Genomic DNA, 15425 nt, shown 5'->3' with positions numbered 1-15425 from the left:
CCCCGCCCCCCCCCCCCCAGAAAAGGATTTGGATAGATTTAAACGAGGCCTTCTCCTCATTTGGTTTTCATGAAGGCCTTTCCATTACCCAAAGGTCTAACAGTATATATTAAATTAATTTCTGGGCTTTTCCTTCAACCTATTCCATGACTACACATTCCTACCTGCACTACTGCCATTCCATGTCATATTCCACCCTACACATCTCTTTGTAAAAGTTGTAATTTAAAAAAAAAAATTACAGGAAGATGGTAACAACCCTGAACTAGGGAAAGTTCCTGCCTAATACAGAGAACTGTGGTAGGCAAAGATAGATTGGAAATTGTATTCCAAAGAGTTAACTAGATAAAGTGAAAATGATTCACCTCCATATAAATGCATGAGTACCATTTTATAGTATAAACTCTTAGCTAGCAAACTATATTACATGCCCATGGGTATGGTAAAATATGTATAGAAATACAAAAAGATTAAGTTACACAATGAAATTCTCCTATACCTTTTGAACCCTTATCATATTATTGCTATATTAAGAACTGTGGAAACTGAATCCCAAACTTCTTTTCTGATATGCTATTCAGATTTGAAGGCTGGAAGTCAAGACCCAGGCTACTCTCTGCTTTTCAGCAATCCAATACTAGCAGAATTCTGAAAATGTAGTTTCACCATTGCCACCCTTGAACAAAAAGGAAAGAGAATAGATGTCAGGTAATATCAACATCAGATGTCACAGGCAGTCATCAGGTTATTCTTTCAGCTGCTTACCAGTATGACTCCTTTTATGTACCATAAGCACATTGGGCCCAATGCAAACCATGCCACAGACGTCACATTTCAGTTTACCATTCGGAAGCCGGATTCCTCCCTCGCCTTGAAGCTCCTGGACTTTCCTGTTGTCAGCCACCTCGCTGCTCTCAATTAGGGGTTCTTCTAGGCTGCTACCCTCATCATGGCCCCTGATCTCATCTTCGCGGCTCAGGGGTTTCCTGTCACACTCTTCATCACTCTGCATTTCTAGCTTTACTGAATTTGCTGTAATTAAAAAATAAGGAAACAAAAAAATTATAAATACATGTTATGTCTTCTCAACTACATCTACTTTCCACTCAATGCCATTCTACTAATATAGGTGGAAATGATATATTAAGTAGAATACAGTGCATTACAAACATAATATTAATACATACTGTATTAAATAACATTTTAGATAGGCATTGGCATGAAAGTGAAGATGTCTCAAGAAAACTCACTCTAGGTAAATAGAATGACCCTTAATTTCTGCACAGAGTTATTTTTTTAACTCATTTATTTACTTTTTAAGTGAGTCTGTAAATAATTCTGGTATTGGCTCTTTGGTTTGGCAGTAAGGCCATTGAGATGAGTTAGATTTATGGACAAGACAAGATTAGATACTGCTTAACCCATAAATCACGCCTCCTCATAATTGAACAACTGTTATATATATATCTTATTCTCGGTTTTACATCAGATTACTTGTGTAAACCTGCTTCTGAACAGAGCAAGAAAACAACTCAGGATCTTAATCCAGCAAATGTCTTAGACATATGAAGACACACCGTCAAGGCAAACGTCTTAAAACAGACTGAACACATATATTCTGTTAAGACCTGTAGGGCAGGGTGCACAGATCTCACATGCCCTTAAGTCACTTTGCTTTTTATTTTCTACATAAAGAAACTACTCTATGGAATATATTAGTCTGCAAATCAAAGGTACTCCAACTCTAATCTATGCACAGCAAAAAGCAGTGAATGACAAGAATGGCATAGCGTGCGTGCACACACTTGCGACTGTTAAGGAATTTAATGCCTTCTGTTTGCTGTTTTTGGATCATCCCACAGAAAAGTTGGAATTTTCTTAGCACAGCCTCGTTCTGGATTACTGACAGAGTCTTTTCACAAAGCAGAAGCAAGCTTTAAATGAATACCAGTTTTTTTTTTTTTTTTAATCCAGTGATCTTGAAAATTTCTTAAGAAATCATATCAAAGTTACTGAGTAAAACATAAATTATTTGGTACTGCTTGAATAGAGGAAATATTTTCACAAAAAGGAAGTAAGTTCTTTTCTTTGCAATTGTTTTCTTAGAGAAACCACACATTCTGTGATTTGTCATTAGTACTTATCACTACCAGCAGGGCTATCAAAATGGCTCCTCTCATGCCTCCCGGATCTCTCCTTGGAGCTCCTCTGCTAACTAGAAGACTGTGGTATAAGGAGGAAACCACTGCATTTAGTAAGGAGGCCGTAGCTCTAATGCTGGCTTTGACATTTATTGGCAGTATAATCTCGTGCTAATTATTTGACCTCTGAATCTTCTGTCTTTCATTTGCTAATGGGAGATGAATTCAGAATACTAAATAACATTTGAGCACAACAGTTTAGCTATTGGTGGTAATTTAATTATTAAGTGCAGGAATTTTGTAACCACACTGCCTGGAATGAATACTAGCCATGACACTTACTATACGCAGCATCACCTCCAGCAAGTTTACTGAATCTCTATATCTACTATAAAATGGGGACGATAACAGTATGACAATGATATCCACTTCATAGGGTTGATGTGAGCATTAAATAAGTGAATATAGAAAACGTGCTTAGTACAGTAGCTGGAACACAGTAACCTCTCTAAAAGGGATTGCAACTATTTTTCTCTAGACATACAGCACTCTATTCCATGAGGTCTTTGTAAAGATTAATTAACTTGCATGTAAACTACTCTGAGCTATAAAGCGGTATATGTTCTTCCTGAATTCGTCTCTAATAGAGAATCTACTACGTTGAGTTTTACTCTATTTACAAACTAGTACTGCCTTAATTAAGAAGCCTGAATGGCACAGTGGTTAAGCACTCAGCTGCAAACTGAAAGGTCAGCAGTTCGAACCCACCAGCCACTCCACAGGACAAAGATTTAGCAGTCTGCATCCATAAAGATTACAGTCTCGGAAACCCTGTGGGACAGTTCTACTCTGTCCTATAGGGTTACCAGGAGTCAGAATCGACTCAATGACAATGGGTAATGGAACTCCTTTAATGATTTTTGAGGAGAGTAGGGACAATGTTTATCCACCTTAATATCCCCAGCACACTCAAGAAATTTGTGGCCTATAGGTGTTCAGATAGTATTCACTGAAATGTTCTACTAATTAAGAATTTCCTTTCTTTATGCTTGGTTTTTCATGTTCAAAGAAGCCATATACATAGCAGAGAATAAAGTCAAACATAAGAATGAAACATAAAAATTTCTATTCCAAACTCACTATCCCTCAGACCCCATCTGAAAAGCAATCAGCTTTCAAGAAGTATGTGTGTCTGTGTTTGTACACAAATGGGACTGTAAAATTTACTTGACTTGAACTTTGCTTTCTTCATTTAACAATATCTATTTAATATTTCCCATACTAGTATGTAGAAACCCACACCATTCTTTTTACTACTTGTATAGAGTTACGCTTTATAAATGCACTATAATTTGTTCATATAGACTCTACTATTGGAAATTTAAGATTTTTCTTGTTTGTTGCTATTATAGACCTTAATAATGCCACACCAAACTATCTATCTGATAGGTAAAACTTGGCATTTCACTATAGATTTTAATCTGCATTTTTTTAAATTATAAGGAAAGTTGTACTTCTTTTTCTATGTTTAAATGTTTCATGTATTTTTTTCCCCTAAAAACTATCAAGATTCTTTGACCATTTATCCTACTAGGATATCAGTCTTTTCTTACTGATTTTAAATGCTCTTTTTCATATACTAAGGAAATTTGCCCTCCAATTATAATGTTTTGCAAATATTTTGGCTTTATCTTTTTACTCAGGGCATTTTTGAGATAAATGTTAACTTCACATGTTGAATTTTTTAAGCATTTCAATTATGGCTTCTGGGTTCTGTATCTTGCTTCAATAGGTTTTTCCATACTTCAAGAAATTCTTCTATAATATTTTTTTCTGGTATCGAAGACTTTTCTAATCAGTGCAAAATGGTATCTCACTATTGCTTACCCTACGTAGTCTCATACTTTATTCATAATTTCCATTTGAAAGAAAAATTATGAAGAAAGGAAACAAAAATAATTTCACCGGGACTTTTTACCAACCTGTGTTAACTGCTCACACATTTAAGCGATTTCCTAAAGAATAGAAGCTTTGAAGCAGTGCCATCAATTATTTTCCTAAACTAGTCAACATCTGATAGGCTACATTTAATAAGCCTAAAGTTTACCAAGATCTGTTTCAGGAAGTGAAGAAATGTATATCTGAAAGAGTAGTTTTTGTGTCTAAAACTAAGCCCTTTTTAAGTTTTTCAAAATATGGCAACATTATGATGAGTATGACTTGATGTTTCAATATTAAATTGTTATATTTTCCCTAGTGAGAACATTAGAATAGGAATATCAAAACATAATATCTGACATGAATAAAAATGTCACTTTAAAAATTAGTGGATATTACAGGTATTCTTAGAACACTATCCACAGAAGAATACACTTGAAATGCACAAAAATGTATACATTTGACAGACAGAAATATAGATGAAATAGTAAAGCTACAATAATCTTTTCTCTAGCAATATTATACTCTAAGGAGTTATACGCCTATCTTATAGGACTGTGTACATATGATTGCTGTACCGATATAGTGAATCAATAAAACGCAACACATTTTTGCATACACATATTAAAGATTAAATTTTGCATATATATGGTGGTTATGTGCAAACATGATCACACCCTAATTTTTAACTCATCTTACTAAAATTAGGTTGAAATTCTAAACACAAAAAGCATTAATTAAACAATGTATTCTTTGAATTTTAATAGCTCAATATGAAGTTCTTCCTACTCAAATAAAAAAGAAATTCTCCCATAGTTTAATTATTTAAGATGGTTCTAATTAATGTAGAACAATTAATATTTGAACTCATTAGTGCTTAAATGATATTGTTTGGTAAACAAGTAAATTATAAACTAAATTATAATTTATCAATAAAAGAGCTTTATTAGGATTGTTTATAGCATTAATATATGAAATTATTATAACTTGTAATTGATGTATGATAATACTCACAGTATTTTAGTTTTCAAATCTTTGAAATTAGATTCTTTTTTCTTCATTATACGAAATTTATTTAACAATTTGGTAACAGAAACACATTCTCCTAAATGGGCTAATTTCTATGAAGATGAGACCTTGTTAGTTTGAAATAATGAAATCTTTTTATTATAAATCTCAAAAGTAAGACTTATTTATCAAGTGTATTTCCCTGATATGTACTGTAGGATACAAAATGTAGGGAAATCTGTGGGAATTTACAAACATTATTGTATACTGACAGGCAATAATGGTTTAATAAAAACAATATTTTGTCAGTACAAATAATTAGCAATGAAAAGGGGATGTGAAATAAGATTTTAATTAATTGATCAACTTGTTCTGTTATTCAATAACCGTGGTAGCACAGTGGTTAAGTGCTATGGTGAGCTATGGCTGATAACCAAAAGGCTGGCAGTTTGAATCCACCAGCTGCTCCTCGGAAACCCTACAGAGCAGTTCTACTCTGTCCTATGGGGTCACTATGAGCTGGAATCGACTCAATGGCAATGGATTTGGGTTTTTTTGGTATTTGATAATGCACAGAGCCCTGGACGTAAAACGGTTAAATTCTGGGCTGCTAGCCAAAAGGTTGGTGTTTCAAACCCACTCAAGCTCTGTGAAAGAAAGATCTAGCAATCTGCTCATGTAAAATCACAGCCTACAAAACTCTATGGGACAGTTCCACTCTGTCACATGGGGTCTCTATGAGTCAAAACAGACTTGACAGCGCCTAGCAGCAACAATTCAATAATGCAGGCACTGTTTGAATATTTTCAATAAACAAAATAAAGATGTTTAATGTAAATACCTTTTGTTTTCTTAACTTAAAGGCGGTTACGTGGTTAATATCTTAAAACAAAGGACAAGTTAAATTTTAAAGCATTAATGATCAAGAAAAAGTTATTTTGTCTGCAGTCAACAATTGGTGGGAAACATGTTTCTTACACTTAAAGAACATATAGTGGCACTTCTATTTAGAACTTGCATTTATAGCTGTTTCATTGATTTTTTTAGCAGACTCTGAATTTGGTGAACACAGGAAAATGACAGCAACAGTTAGTAGAAAGACTTTTATGATAATTCTACACAGAAAAATGTTTGAAACTTCTGACTAAAAAAGTTCCACATATATATCTATACAAAAATTTTCTTCATAATGTAAGCTTGCTTATGAATTCAAGCTTTTTTCACCTCTTTTTTCTTTATTCTTTCAAAATACTGATCATGAATATTAGAATATCAGCTTTTTTTGTTCTTTTTTAAGCTTATATTTGCTACAAAAACATGCAGTTCCATCATCTTCATCCACAAATGATTATACTGTGTGAGTCCAGGTCAAGTCCTTTTCCATTATAAAAGTTACTGCGGTAACTATACCAAAACTCACATAAATAATCTTTAAACAAAATGGAAAGTAAAATGTACTATGTTGTTACATACACTCATAAACCTCACACTTGTAGTCCTCCAACTAAAACAAACAAGGACAAAAACTGAATACTCTTCAAAAATCTTTGAACAAGCAAACACTTATTAATTACTTGCTGCTTGCCTAACACTTTGCTAAAAATGACTATAAGGGTTTAAGACTAACATCTAAAGAATATTATTATTAACTTAAACAGAAAACCCATATTACCAAGACAGTATGGACTCAGAAACAGGTCCTTAAACAGTTCATGAGTATGTATGCAGGAAACTTTTTACTAACATATATGGTTTGGTTACATAATAAATTTATAGAATTGTACCATGACAAAAGGAGGAAAGGCTTTTCCTTGGAAACTGGCCATTTTAAGTTCCTATCTTTTACTCAGTAACCTCACTAAGTCACCCACCTATTCAAGACAACATATGGTTTTGCAATGTTTGGCAATTTATTTCCTTGAATAATATGGAACTCTCAATTTTTAAAAATTCCTTGGGGAAAGATCATCTTTTATATGCATGGTGAAATATATACAGTTAATTTTGAATCATCAAATTGAGAGAAAAAATTCTACCCTTATTGTTAGCATTTGGTTTCATCACACATAGACTTATAATTTTGAAAATCACATTTTGAAAATACACAGTCAATAGAACTGAAAATACTACTATTAAAACATTTTTGAACACATAAATTAAACTTTCTGTACCTTTAAATTTTATTATTCTACCCGATTCTACTAATCCACAAGCTAATTATTCAAGTCCTAGCCAGGAAGATAACGCAGAAGGATTAGGATTTACTGATTATATTTTAAAGGATACAATATGCTTTTGGGTTGAGAGGGTTATATCCTTTTTATATTAATTACTATCAAATTAGTGGTTTATTTCTGTTTAGCCAGGAGTGTTCTTTGGAAGCCAGGATGGCGAGACTTTCTGTCTCACATACTTTGGACACACTATCAGGAGGGACCAGCCCCTCAAGAAGGACATCACACTTGGTAAAGTAGAGGGTCAGCGAAGGAGATGAATACCCTCAATGAGATGGACTGACACAGTGACTGCAACAATGGGCTCAAGCATAACAATGATTGTGAGGATGGCATAGGACTGGGCAATGTTTTCTTCTGTTATACACGGGGTACCTATGAGTCGGAAGCGACTCAACAGCACTGAACAACAAGTTTACAAATTATAGACTGTAACTGCAAAATATAATGTTGAACTTTTAAAGGAAGTAAATATTATTGGAGTTAAAGAAATATTTGTTTCGATACCGAATAAAATGTGGGTAAAATACCATTGTTTACTCACCAAACTGGGGAAAGAAATGTTTCAGGAGTGATGTGTAAGTGGATTTTTAATAAGTCTGGTTTCTGTTATGTGAGAATTCAAGAGGACGCTTAAGGAGTATTACAACATGCAAACATCAGTTTCTCCCAGTCTATCCCAGATACTCGAAATGGTGTTGTACACCACACTAATTGAATCAATATGTCTACCTAATAATCTGTTGAAGTTATTTCTGCTCTCTCAATGAAACTTTGGAAACAGAAGCACCAAACATGATTAAATCTGTGTTAACAGCCCAGCAGCTGTTTAAATAATGTGTTAGAAAAACAAGCTGCCTTCAAAACGGTGATGTAAAGCAAAATTATTTACTAGGAACTTACCAACAGTCTAAACGATTAAAGTCAAATCATCACAACAAAAATTATTTTAAGGAATGTACATTTTTTATTTCCTCCACATAATTTCACACAACATAAAATCTTTGTTCCTTTTAACTGTGGATAAGTAAATGGGTAAGTCTTGCAAAACAGCTCCCTTGAAGTATTCATTTTATAAATGGTTGAACAAGTCCAGACACTGGTGTCACTGAACTGCAGCTGAGCTGTTTGTGGGTAACATTGTCAGTCTGTATATCCAGTCACCTCATTTTCTTTATCTCCCCATTCTCTCTCTCCTCTCTCCAACTTAGCTAGATGATATATATCTTGAATGTACTGGAGTAAGTGTAGATCAAGACAGCACTGATTCTGTAATACTGTTATTATTCTAAGAACAGTATAGTCGAAAGTGACCCTGTAACTGAAGGAGTAAAACCAGGGCCTTTACCTGCCCCTCTGCCACTTAACTAACTAGCGTGGGACCTTGGAAAACTTGTGTATCCTGAGTCAGCTACGTGCATCATCTGAAATATAGGGAAAATGACAGTTCCTGAAAACAGCAGGCTAGGTACAATAATCTCTTGTGGACTTGGGGAGCCTTTTAATAACACCACCACCAACAACAACTTGCATTATTAAACTTCTTTACAATTTTTAAAGTGCTCATATATCCTTGCATATTTCATATATAAAATTACTGTGAATTGCAGGTAGGGCAGCTAAAGGAACTTTTGCAAGGATATAAAGTCAGTAAATGTGAGCCTGATCTCAAAGATCTTCTGCGTTTAGACCTAGCCATCTTTCTATGACATGATACTGCATCTCCAATTAAACAAGTAACTGATATTAGTATTATATTTAGGACATAAACCTATCATGAGCAAATAGATCTTTCAGTTGCAATGAACTATGTTCAGCAGTTGAAAGGGATCCCAAGTTCACAAAGGGCAGATAAAATAAAGATACTTTAAGTCTCCATAAACCAAACTACTGAATTAATACATTAAATCAAGTCTAGAATGCACACTCGAACAACTACAGGGGTATCCAAGTAATACGCCTAGTAATCTGTCAATATTCAGTCCTTCCCATCCTCCTTTTTCCATTATCTCCTATATTCTTTGCCAAGCTATGACTTACCCACGGCAGGGCAGGCAAGGGCAGTAATTTCAGGATTATGTTAATGTTAGCAATTTAAATATATAAGCCAACCAACCATTTATGTAGGATGGCGTTTTAGGGCTTTCTTTGCATCAAATTTGCCAGTCCTGTGTCAATTACTGATGTAAAGATAAATCACACCCGTAAGCAACTCATGTAGCATTCCATTTACATTTAAACAGATCTTCACTCACAGGGTCTCCATGAGTAGGAATCCATTCAATGGCAAATGGTTTGGTTTTACTGGTTTTCATGATACATATTTAAAAAGTTTATTTTCTATCCCCTTAAACAAGTAATAAAACAAAGGAAGGCAAAATATCTGACTCTCTGACGGTCTTCAATAAAGCATGAAACCTTATGCAGCATGCTCATCATCCAAACACATACCTTTATTACCCAAGACAGTGGCACCACTGTATCCCAAGGATGAAGCTTCTATTTGGGGGCAGAAAACTAGTACATGAGAACTGTACGATGTGGAGAAAACAAGCCTAGTTTAAATAAAAATGCCACAAACAATAGTATATCCCTTTATCCGTCCTTCAAATGAATGATTTCATTTGCCCAAATCCTACAGATTCAGTATCTGCCGTGTCTTGCATACCTAACTCATTTTTTGCATCTTTGTTGGCAACATAGAACTTGCTTAAGATCCACAAGACCTCTCATCTGAAATAATTTCAACAGCTAAGTGGCCTCTTTCCTCCAGTCTTCTGCCACACCTTCCCCCCTCCCCCAAATTAATCCTTCTAAACTAGATCTCTTATTACTCTTCTAAACATCTTCATTGACTCCCCACCAACTACAAATTAAATACAAAGGTATCACTGCGGTGTTTGCGGACTTCCACAGCACAGTCCCATCATACCATTCAACACTCTGTCCTATTAGTCTTTTATTTATACCCTTTCCAGTCAAACTGTTCTTTTCTCATTCTTTCTGGAATTAATCCTATACATCTCTATTTACTTTTTTCTCCTGGCTCCTATTATTCATTTCTTGGATTCTTTGTCTATCCACATTTTCATACCCTTATCTGCTACTGTTTTTCATGAAGTATTTCCTGAGCACATAGATCTTACTTATTCTATGAACTTCTGTCAACTCACAGTATGGTAATTTCATAAACTCTATAGTACAAGATCCTTGAAAAGAAACATTATATCTTTATGCACAGTTGTAAAACCCTCATCCTATCCTTAGCCCCGTTCTGATCTGAAACATCATCAGAATGGTGCAGGACTGCGCAGCGCTTCGTTCCTTTGTGCAGAGCGTCACAATGAGTCCAGGGCAGGCTCGAAAGCAGCTAAAAACACCACTACCACCCTTACTACACTAGACACTCAACATATATTTCTTGTACTCTAAGTGCTAGTTTAAGTTTTCTAAGTTACTTTTTAAATTACTGATATTATACATAAATTAACAACATTGGCAAATAAATGTAATTATACAGAGTGACCCTGATCCAAGCCATGGTGTTTTCAATTGTCTCATATGCATGTGAAAGCTGGGCAATGAATAAGGAAGAGGGAAGAAGAACTGATGCCTCTCAGTTATGGTGTTGATGAAGAACACGGAATATACCATAGACTGCAAAAAGAACGAACAAATCTGTCTTAGGAGTACAGCCAGAATGATCCTTAGAAGCAAGGATGGTGAGACTTTGTTTCACATACTTTGGACATGTTATCAGGATGGATCAGTCCCTGCAGAAGGACATCATGCTTGGTAAAGTAGGGGGTCAGTGAAAAAGAGGGAGACCCTCAAGGAGATGGATTGACACAGTGCTGCAACAATGGGCTCAAGCATAATAATGATCATGAGGATGGTGCAGGACTGGGCAGTGTTTTGTTGCGCACAGATTCACCATGAGTTAGAATCAACTCGAGGGTGCTTAACAACAACATACAGAGCTTTTATACTTTTATTTTGTGTTTTATATACAAAATATCATCATCAACAGGAAAAATTTTAGGAGCGTTATACATACCAACTGATTTAATTGTGACAATGCCTCTGTGAACCATATGATATTATCTTCATCTTATATATGAGCAAACTGAAGCTCAGAATGGGTGAACTAACATGTCCAAGTCACACAGATGTTTGGGTCCAAGCTGAGACAGGAATCCAGACTGAACTAATGAACAAATTCTTGCTATTTCCACTATGCCACCAAAAGCAAACTACCAGTTATCAGTAAAGAGAAAAGGGATGTCAGTATACTAAAGAATAATAATTTTGAACCAGTGTGTAGCATCCGACACGCTTTTTACTCCATATCTAATACAGGTGTAGTAGTTTGCCAGTTTTAAGTAAACAGATATTTGTCTGAGAGCCTGTTTTGGAAGAAGGCCAGCTTGCATTGCCAGACTTTCTGAGCATGGATTTTATTGTCTATAAGAGCAACTACTCTAGCTGGAGTTTGGCAACCATCTGCTTAACATAACTGTAGGAGGCTTGTGAAGCAAATTACACTGTGAAATTATCTCTTTAATAAGGGGAGTACAGAATTCTTAACCAAACTTCTGTAAGAACTAAAATCATTACTGTGAAACCCAGCCCAGTGGGCATGTTCCTAAAGAGACCCACAACATTGGACTGTCAGAGGTCACTGAGGACACTTAAATCAGTTCAGAAGGCAGTGCTCCCTGCACGCTAAAGGAAAAGAGATAAGAAATGGAGCAGGGTCTCTACTACAGGGGCAGAGGCAAGAGAGGGAGGAGCCAAAGACGTGCAACTTACTTCAGTTTTACTGAGTCTCTCAAGTGAAATGACAGGGAATCCAACAGTTTCCCATCCTCTGGGTTCCCGTATTCTTAGTTACCAAAATCTGGGTCATTACACTTGAGACTGAGGCGTCAGGAGTTCTTTCCTTGATGTTCATCTGTAAATACCTCACTATTTCTCTGAATTGAATAAATGGAGACATCACTTGGCCCTGAGGTGCAGGATGGTCAAAAATGTATACCCAGTAAAGTGTATCACCAAACCAAACCAAACCCGTTGCTGTTGAATCGATTCCAACCACAAGCAGTAACAAAAAAGAAAAAAGAAAAAAAAAAAGCTTGTAGTGGTGGTTAAGGAAAATGAATCTGGATAACCATGTAGCAAATTTTAACAGACTGGTGGCAGGTATTTATTTTCCACAACGTATCAGCAGCAAATATTTATTCTTACAATGCTCATATCTGGTTTCCCACCTCTCAAGAATGGGTACTTTAGGTAGGCACAGAGAGTGCATACATTAAAAGGTAAACAATAATTATAAACAACATATGAGGTACTAGGTGAATAATGCAGAGTAGATAAAAATACCGTTTAAACTCTTTACATGTATGAACTTAAGAAGTCACTGTCTCGTTGTTTCCTATCAATGATAATGTAGATAATATGTAGATACAAGATATGTAGATATAGGTGGATGTAAGATAATATAATATGTAGATGTGTGATAATGTCCTCTACATGGAAAACAAACAAACATAAAATTAGGAAGGCATGGAGTCATTAAAGCAAGAAGTAGAGCTGTGTGGTTAAGTGTATGAGATCTCTACTTGGTGCCCAGGGGTTTCAGGGCAGGTTCTTTCATTTATCAGCCATACCCCAATCCACTGCCGTTGGATCAATTCTGACTCACAGTGACCCTACAGAACAGAGCAGGCTGTCCCGCAGAGTTTCCAAGGAGCGACTGGTGGATTTGAACTCCCGACCTTTGGGTTATTAGCCATAGCTCTTCACCACTATGTCACCAGGGTTTTCTCATTAGCCATATGGCCAGGAAAACTTCTCTAAGTCTCAATTTTCTCATCCATAAAATTAAGATAATGGTAATACCTGCCTCCTAGGGTCATTCTGAGTATTAAATATGATTGCACATGCAATACCCTTAGAGCTGTTTTACTTCTTATTAACAGGTCTACCACATGAAAAGTTTTCATAAAAATGTAAAACATCAACAAATATAACTGAGGGGTACACTGGCTATAGGTTAAGGAAGATACTGAAGAAATATACATCCAGTAAACTCTACCAAAGGCTTCATGAAGAAAGTGGGATTTAAGATAGTACTTACAGGTTGGATAGCATTTATATAGAGAAGATAGATGACACTCAAGATTGGGTACAAGCACAATGAAATTAAAAAGGCATGAAGTGAGTGCATGTTGGGTTTGAGTGACACTAGTCACATCATTTTTTCTAGAACACATTCAATGGGTAACATAAAAATAGATAATATTCTAAAATCAAAGAGAGTTTAAAATAGAGTAAGACATAAGAGAATGTAATGCTTGAGTGGCAGTAATTTCAAAAGACAAGTGCTGCCAACCTATTAGCAGACTTGTGTTTCAACAACCACAGTATGAAGGAGGAAAACTCCTAAAATTTCATTCATTCATCCATCCAAAAACACCAACTGAGCAACTGCTTTGTGCAGACACTGCGATGCAGCAGAGAACAAGGCAGTTACGGTCCCTGATTTTGTGACACTTGTGATATGTAAGCACTACAACTGTCACCATTATACATACATACAACTTGATTATGACAAAAATATATTATGGTGATTAAAAAAAAAAAAACCTGCTGTCATCGAGTCAATGCTGACTCATAGCGACCCTACAGAACAAGAGTAGAACTGTCCCATTGAGTTTCCAGGGATCACCTGGTGGATTTGAACTGGTGACCTTTTGGTTAGCAGCCATAGCACTTAATCGCTATGCTACCAGGGTTTCCTATTATGATGATAGCTTTTACAATCTTGATAACTGGCTTCTTCTCCTAAACTTATTCAAATGAAATCATTTGGTAATGATTTTTGGGGAAATTAATAGCTGATCACCTCTTGTAGTACCATTTAATAGAAGCCTGTCTTGGTGTACTGGAAAGAATGCTAGAGCTGGAATTTGAAGAATTGAATTGGAGTTTGAGATGGAAGACCTTGGGAAAACTACTTAACTTTTCCTCACCTTTAGTTTCTTCATTAATAAACACCAGAAAATAAAGAATTGTTGTGGAGATTTTAACAGTGTACAAAGAGATCTGTAAACTATAATGAGCTATAAATTATGAGATAAACTTTACTATTTCAAACTCTTAGAAACAAAATGGAGCATGACTAATCTTAGGCTTTATATAAGCTATAAGAATGGAGAATAATTTAGCTTAAAAGGGGCAACCACAGTGAACATAAACCTTTTTATTAACGGCCCATACCTGTTCTTGAGTCGATTCCACAGCAACCCTATAGGACAGCGCAGAACTGCGCCGTAAGGTTTCCAAAGCGCAGCTGCTGTATTCGAACTGCTGACCTTTCGATTAGCTGCCTGAGCTCTTAACTGTTGTGCAGCCAGGGCTCCAATGGCCCATAAAACCCAAAAACTCTGTTTCTGTGGAGAACTAGCTAATTTGTAACCCAGATTAAGGCAGAAGTTTCTGATACTGAACAAAAAGTGCGTTCAGTCCTTGGACCAAAGCATTAAGCAGTAATATATTCACTTAGAGGAAAAAATAATGTGCTTGCCCAAGAAGAAAGGTGAAAGCCAAACAAAATGGCCAAAGGAATTAGGGGTTGTTGTATTATTTAAAATACAGGTAAAGGGCACATTCAGAGGCAAATACTCTGTGGCTGTTTCAGGGTTCCTACATCAGAAGCCCTCGTGGCTCAGGGGGTGAGTGATATGGCTGCTCACCAAAACGCTGGTAATTCAAATTCACCAGCTGCTCCTTGGAAACCCCAGAGGGCAGTTCTACTCTGTCCTGTAGGATAGCTATGAGTCAGAACCGACTCGACAGCAACAGGTTTTGTGTATCAGAAAAAACTTGAGTATTGATACTTTACTCAGAAACTTAAATAAATGAAATTACAAAAAAAAAGCTATGCATAAAATAGTACGTATTAAGAAAATAAATGTTTCTAAATTTTTATTTTTAATATTACATCAATGTAAAAAATGTGGATTCATAAGCAATTTAAGAAAAAAGTTGCAAAGGAGCTAAAATGGAAGAGCCGTTAATCTTTTCTTTCTTTTCTAAT

The 15425-nt window shown here is 35.7% G+C and overlaps 1 protein-coding gene across 23 annotated transcripts in view; it reads right to left on the bottom strand.

The window, feature by feature from the left end:
* Positions 1-15425, bottom strand: part of IKZF2 (IKAROS family zinc finger 2) — a 305347-nt gene that overhangs the window by 170831 nt on the left and 119091 nt on the right. For 20 of the 23 annotated variants that reach the window (XM_064286717.1, XM_023541832.2, XM_023541830.2 and 17 more), the window contains one exon: positions 766-1032. The exons of 1 other annotated variant lie outside the window; for it this stretch is intronic. In XM_064286717.1, coding sequence (XP_064142787.1) covers positions 766-1032 — 267 coding nt within the window. The remainder of the gene's footprint in view (positions 1-765; positions 1033-15425) is intronic. 2 more of the 23 variants (XM_023541843.2, XM_023541834.2) reach the window with 1 other exon arrangement.

This window comes from Loxodonta africana, chromosome 6, assembly GCF_030014295.1.
Source record: "Loxodonta africana isolate mLoxAfr1 chromosome 6, mLoxAfr1.hap2, whole genome shotgun sequence".
NCBI classification, from domain to species: domain Eukaryota; kingdom Metazoa; phylum Chordata; class Mammalia; order Proboscidea; family Elephantidae; genus Loxodonta; species Loxodonta africana.
The sequence above is the reverse complement of the archived record's forward strand: the minus strand, read 5'-3'. Positions and strand labels throughout refer to the sequence as shown.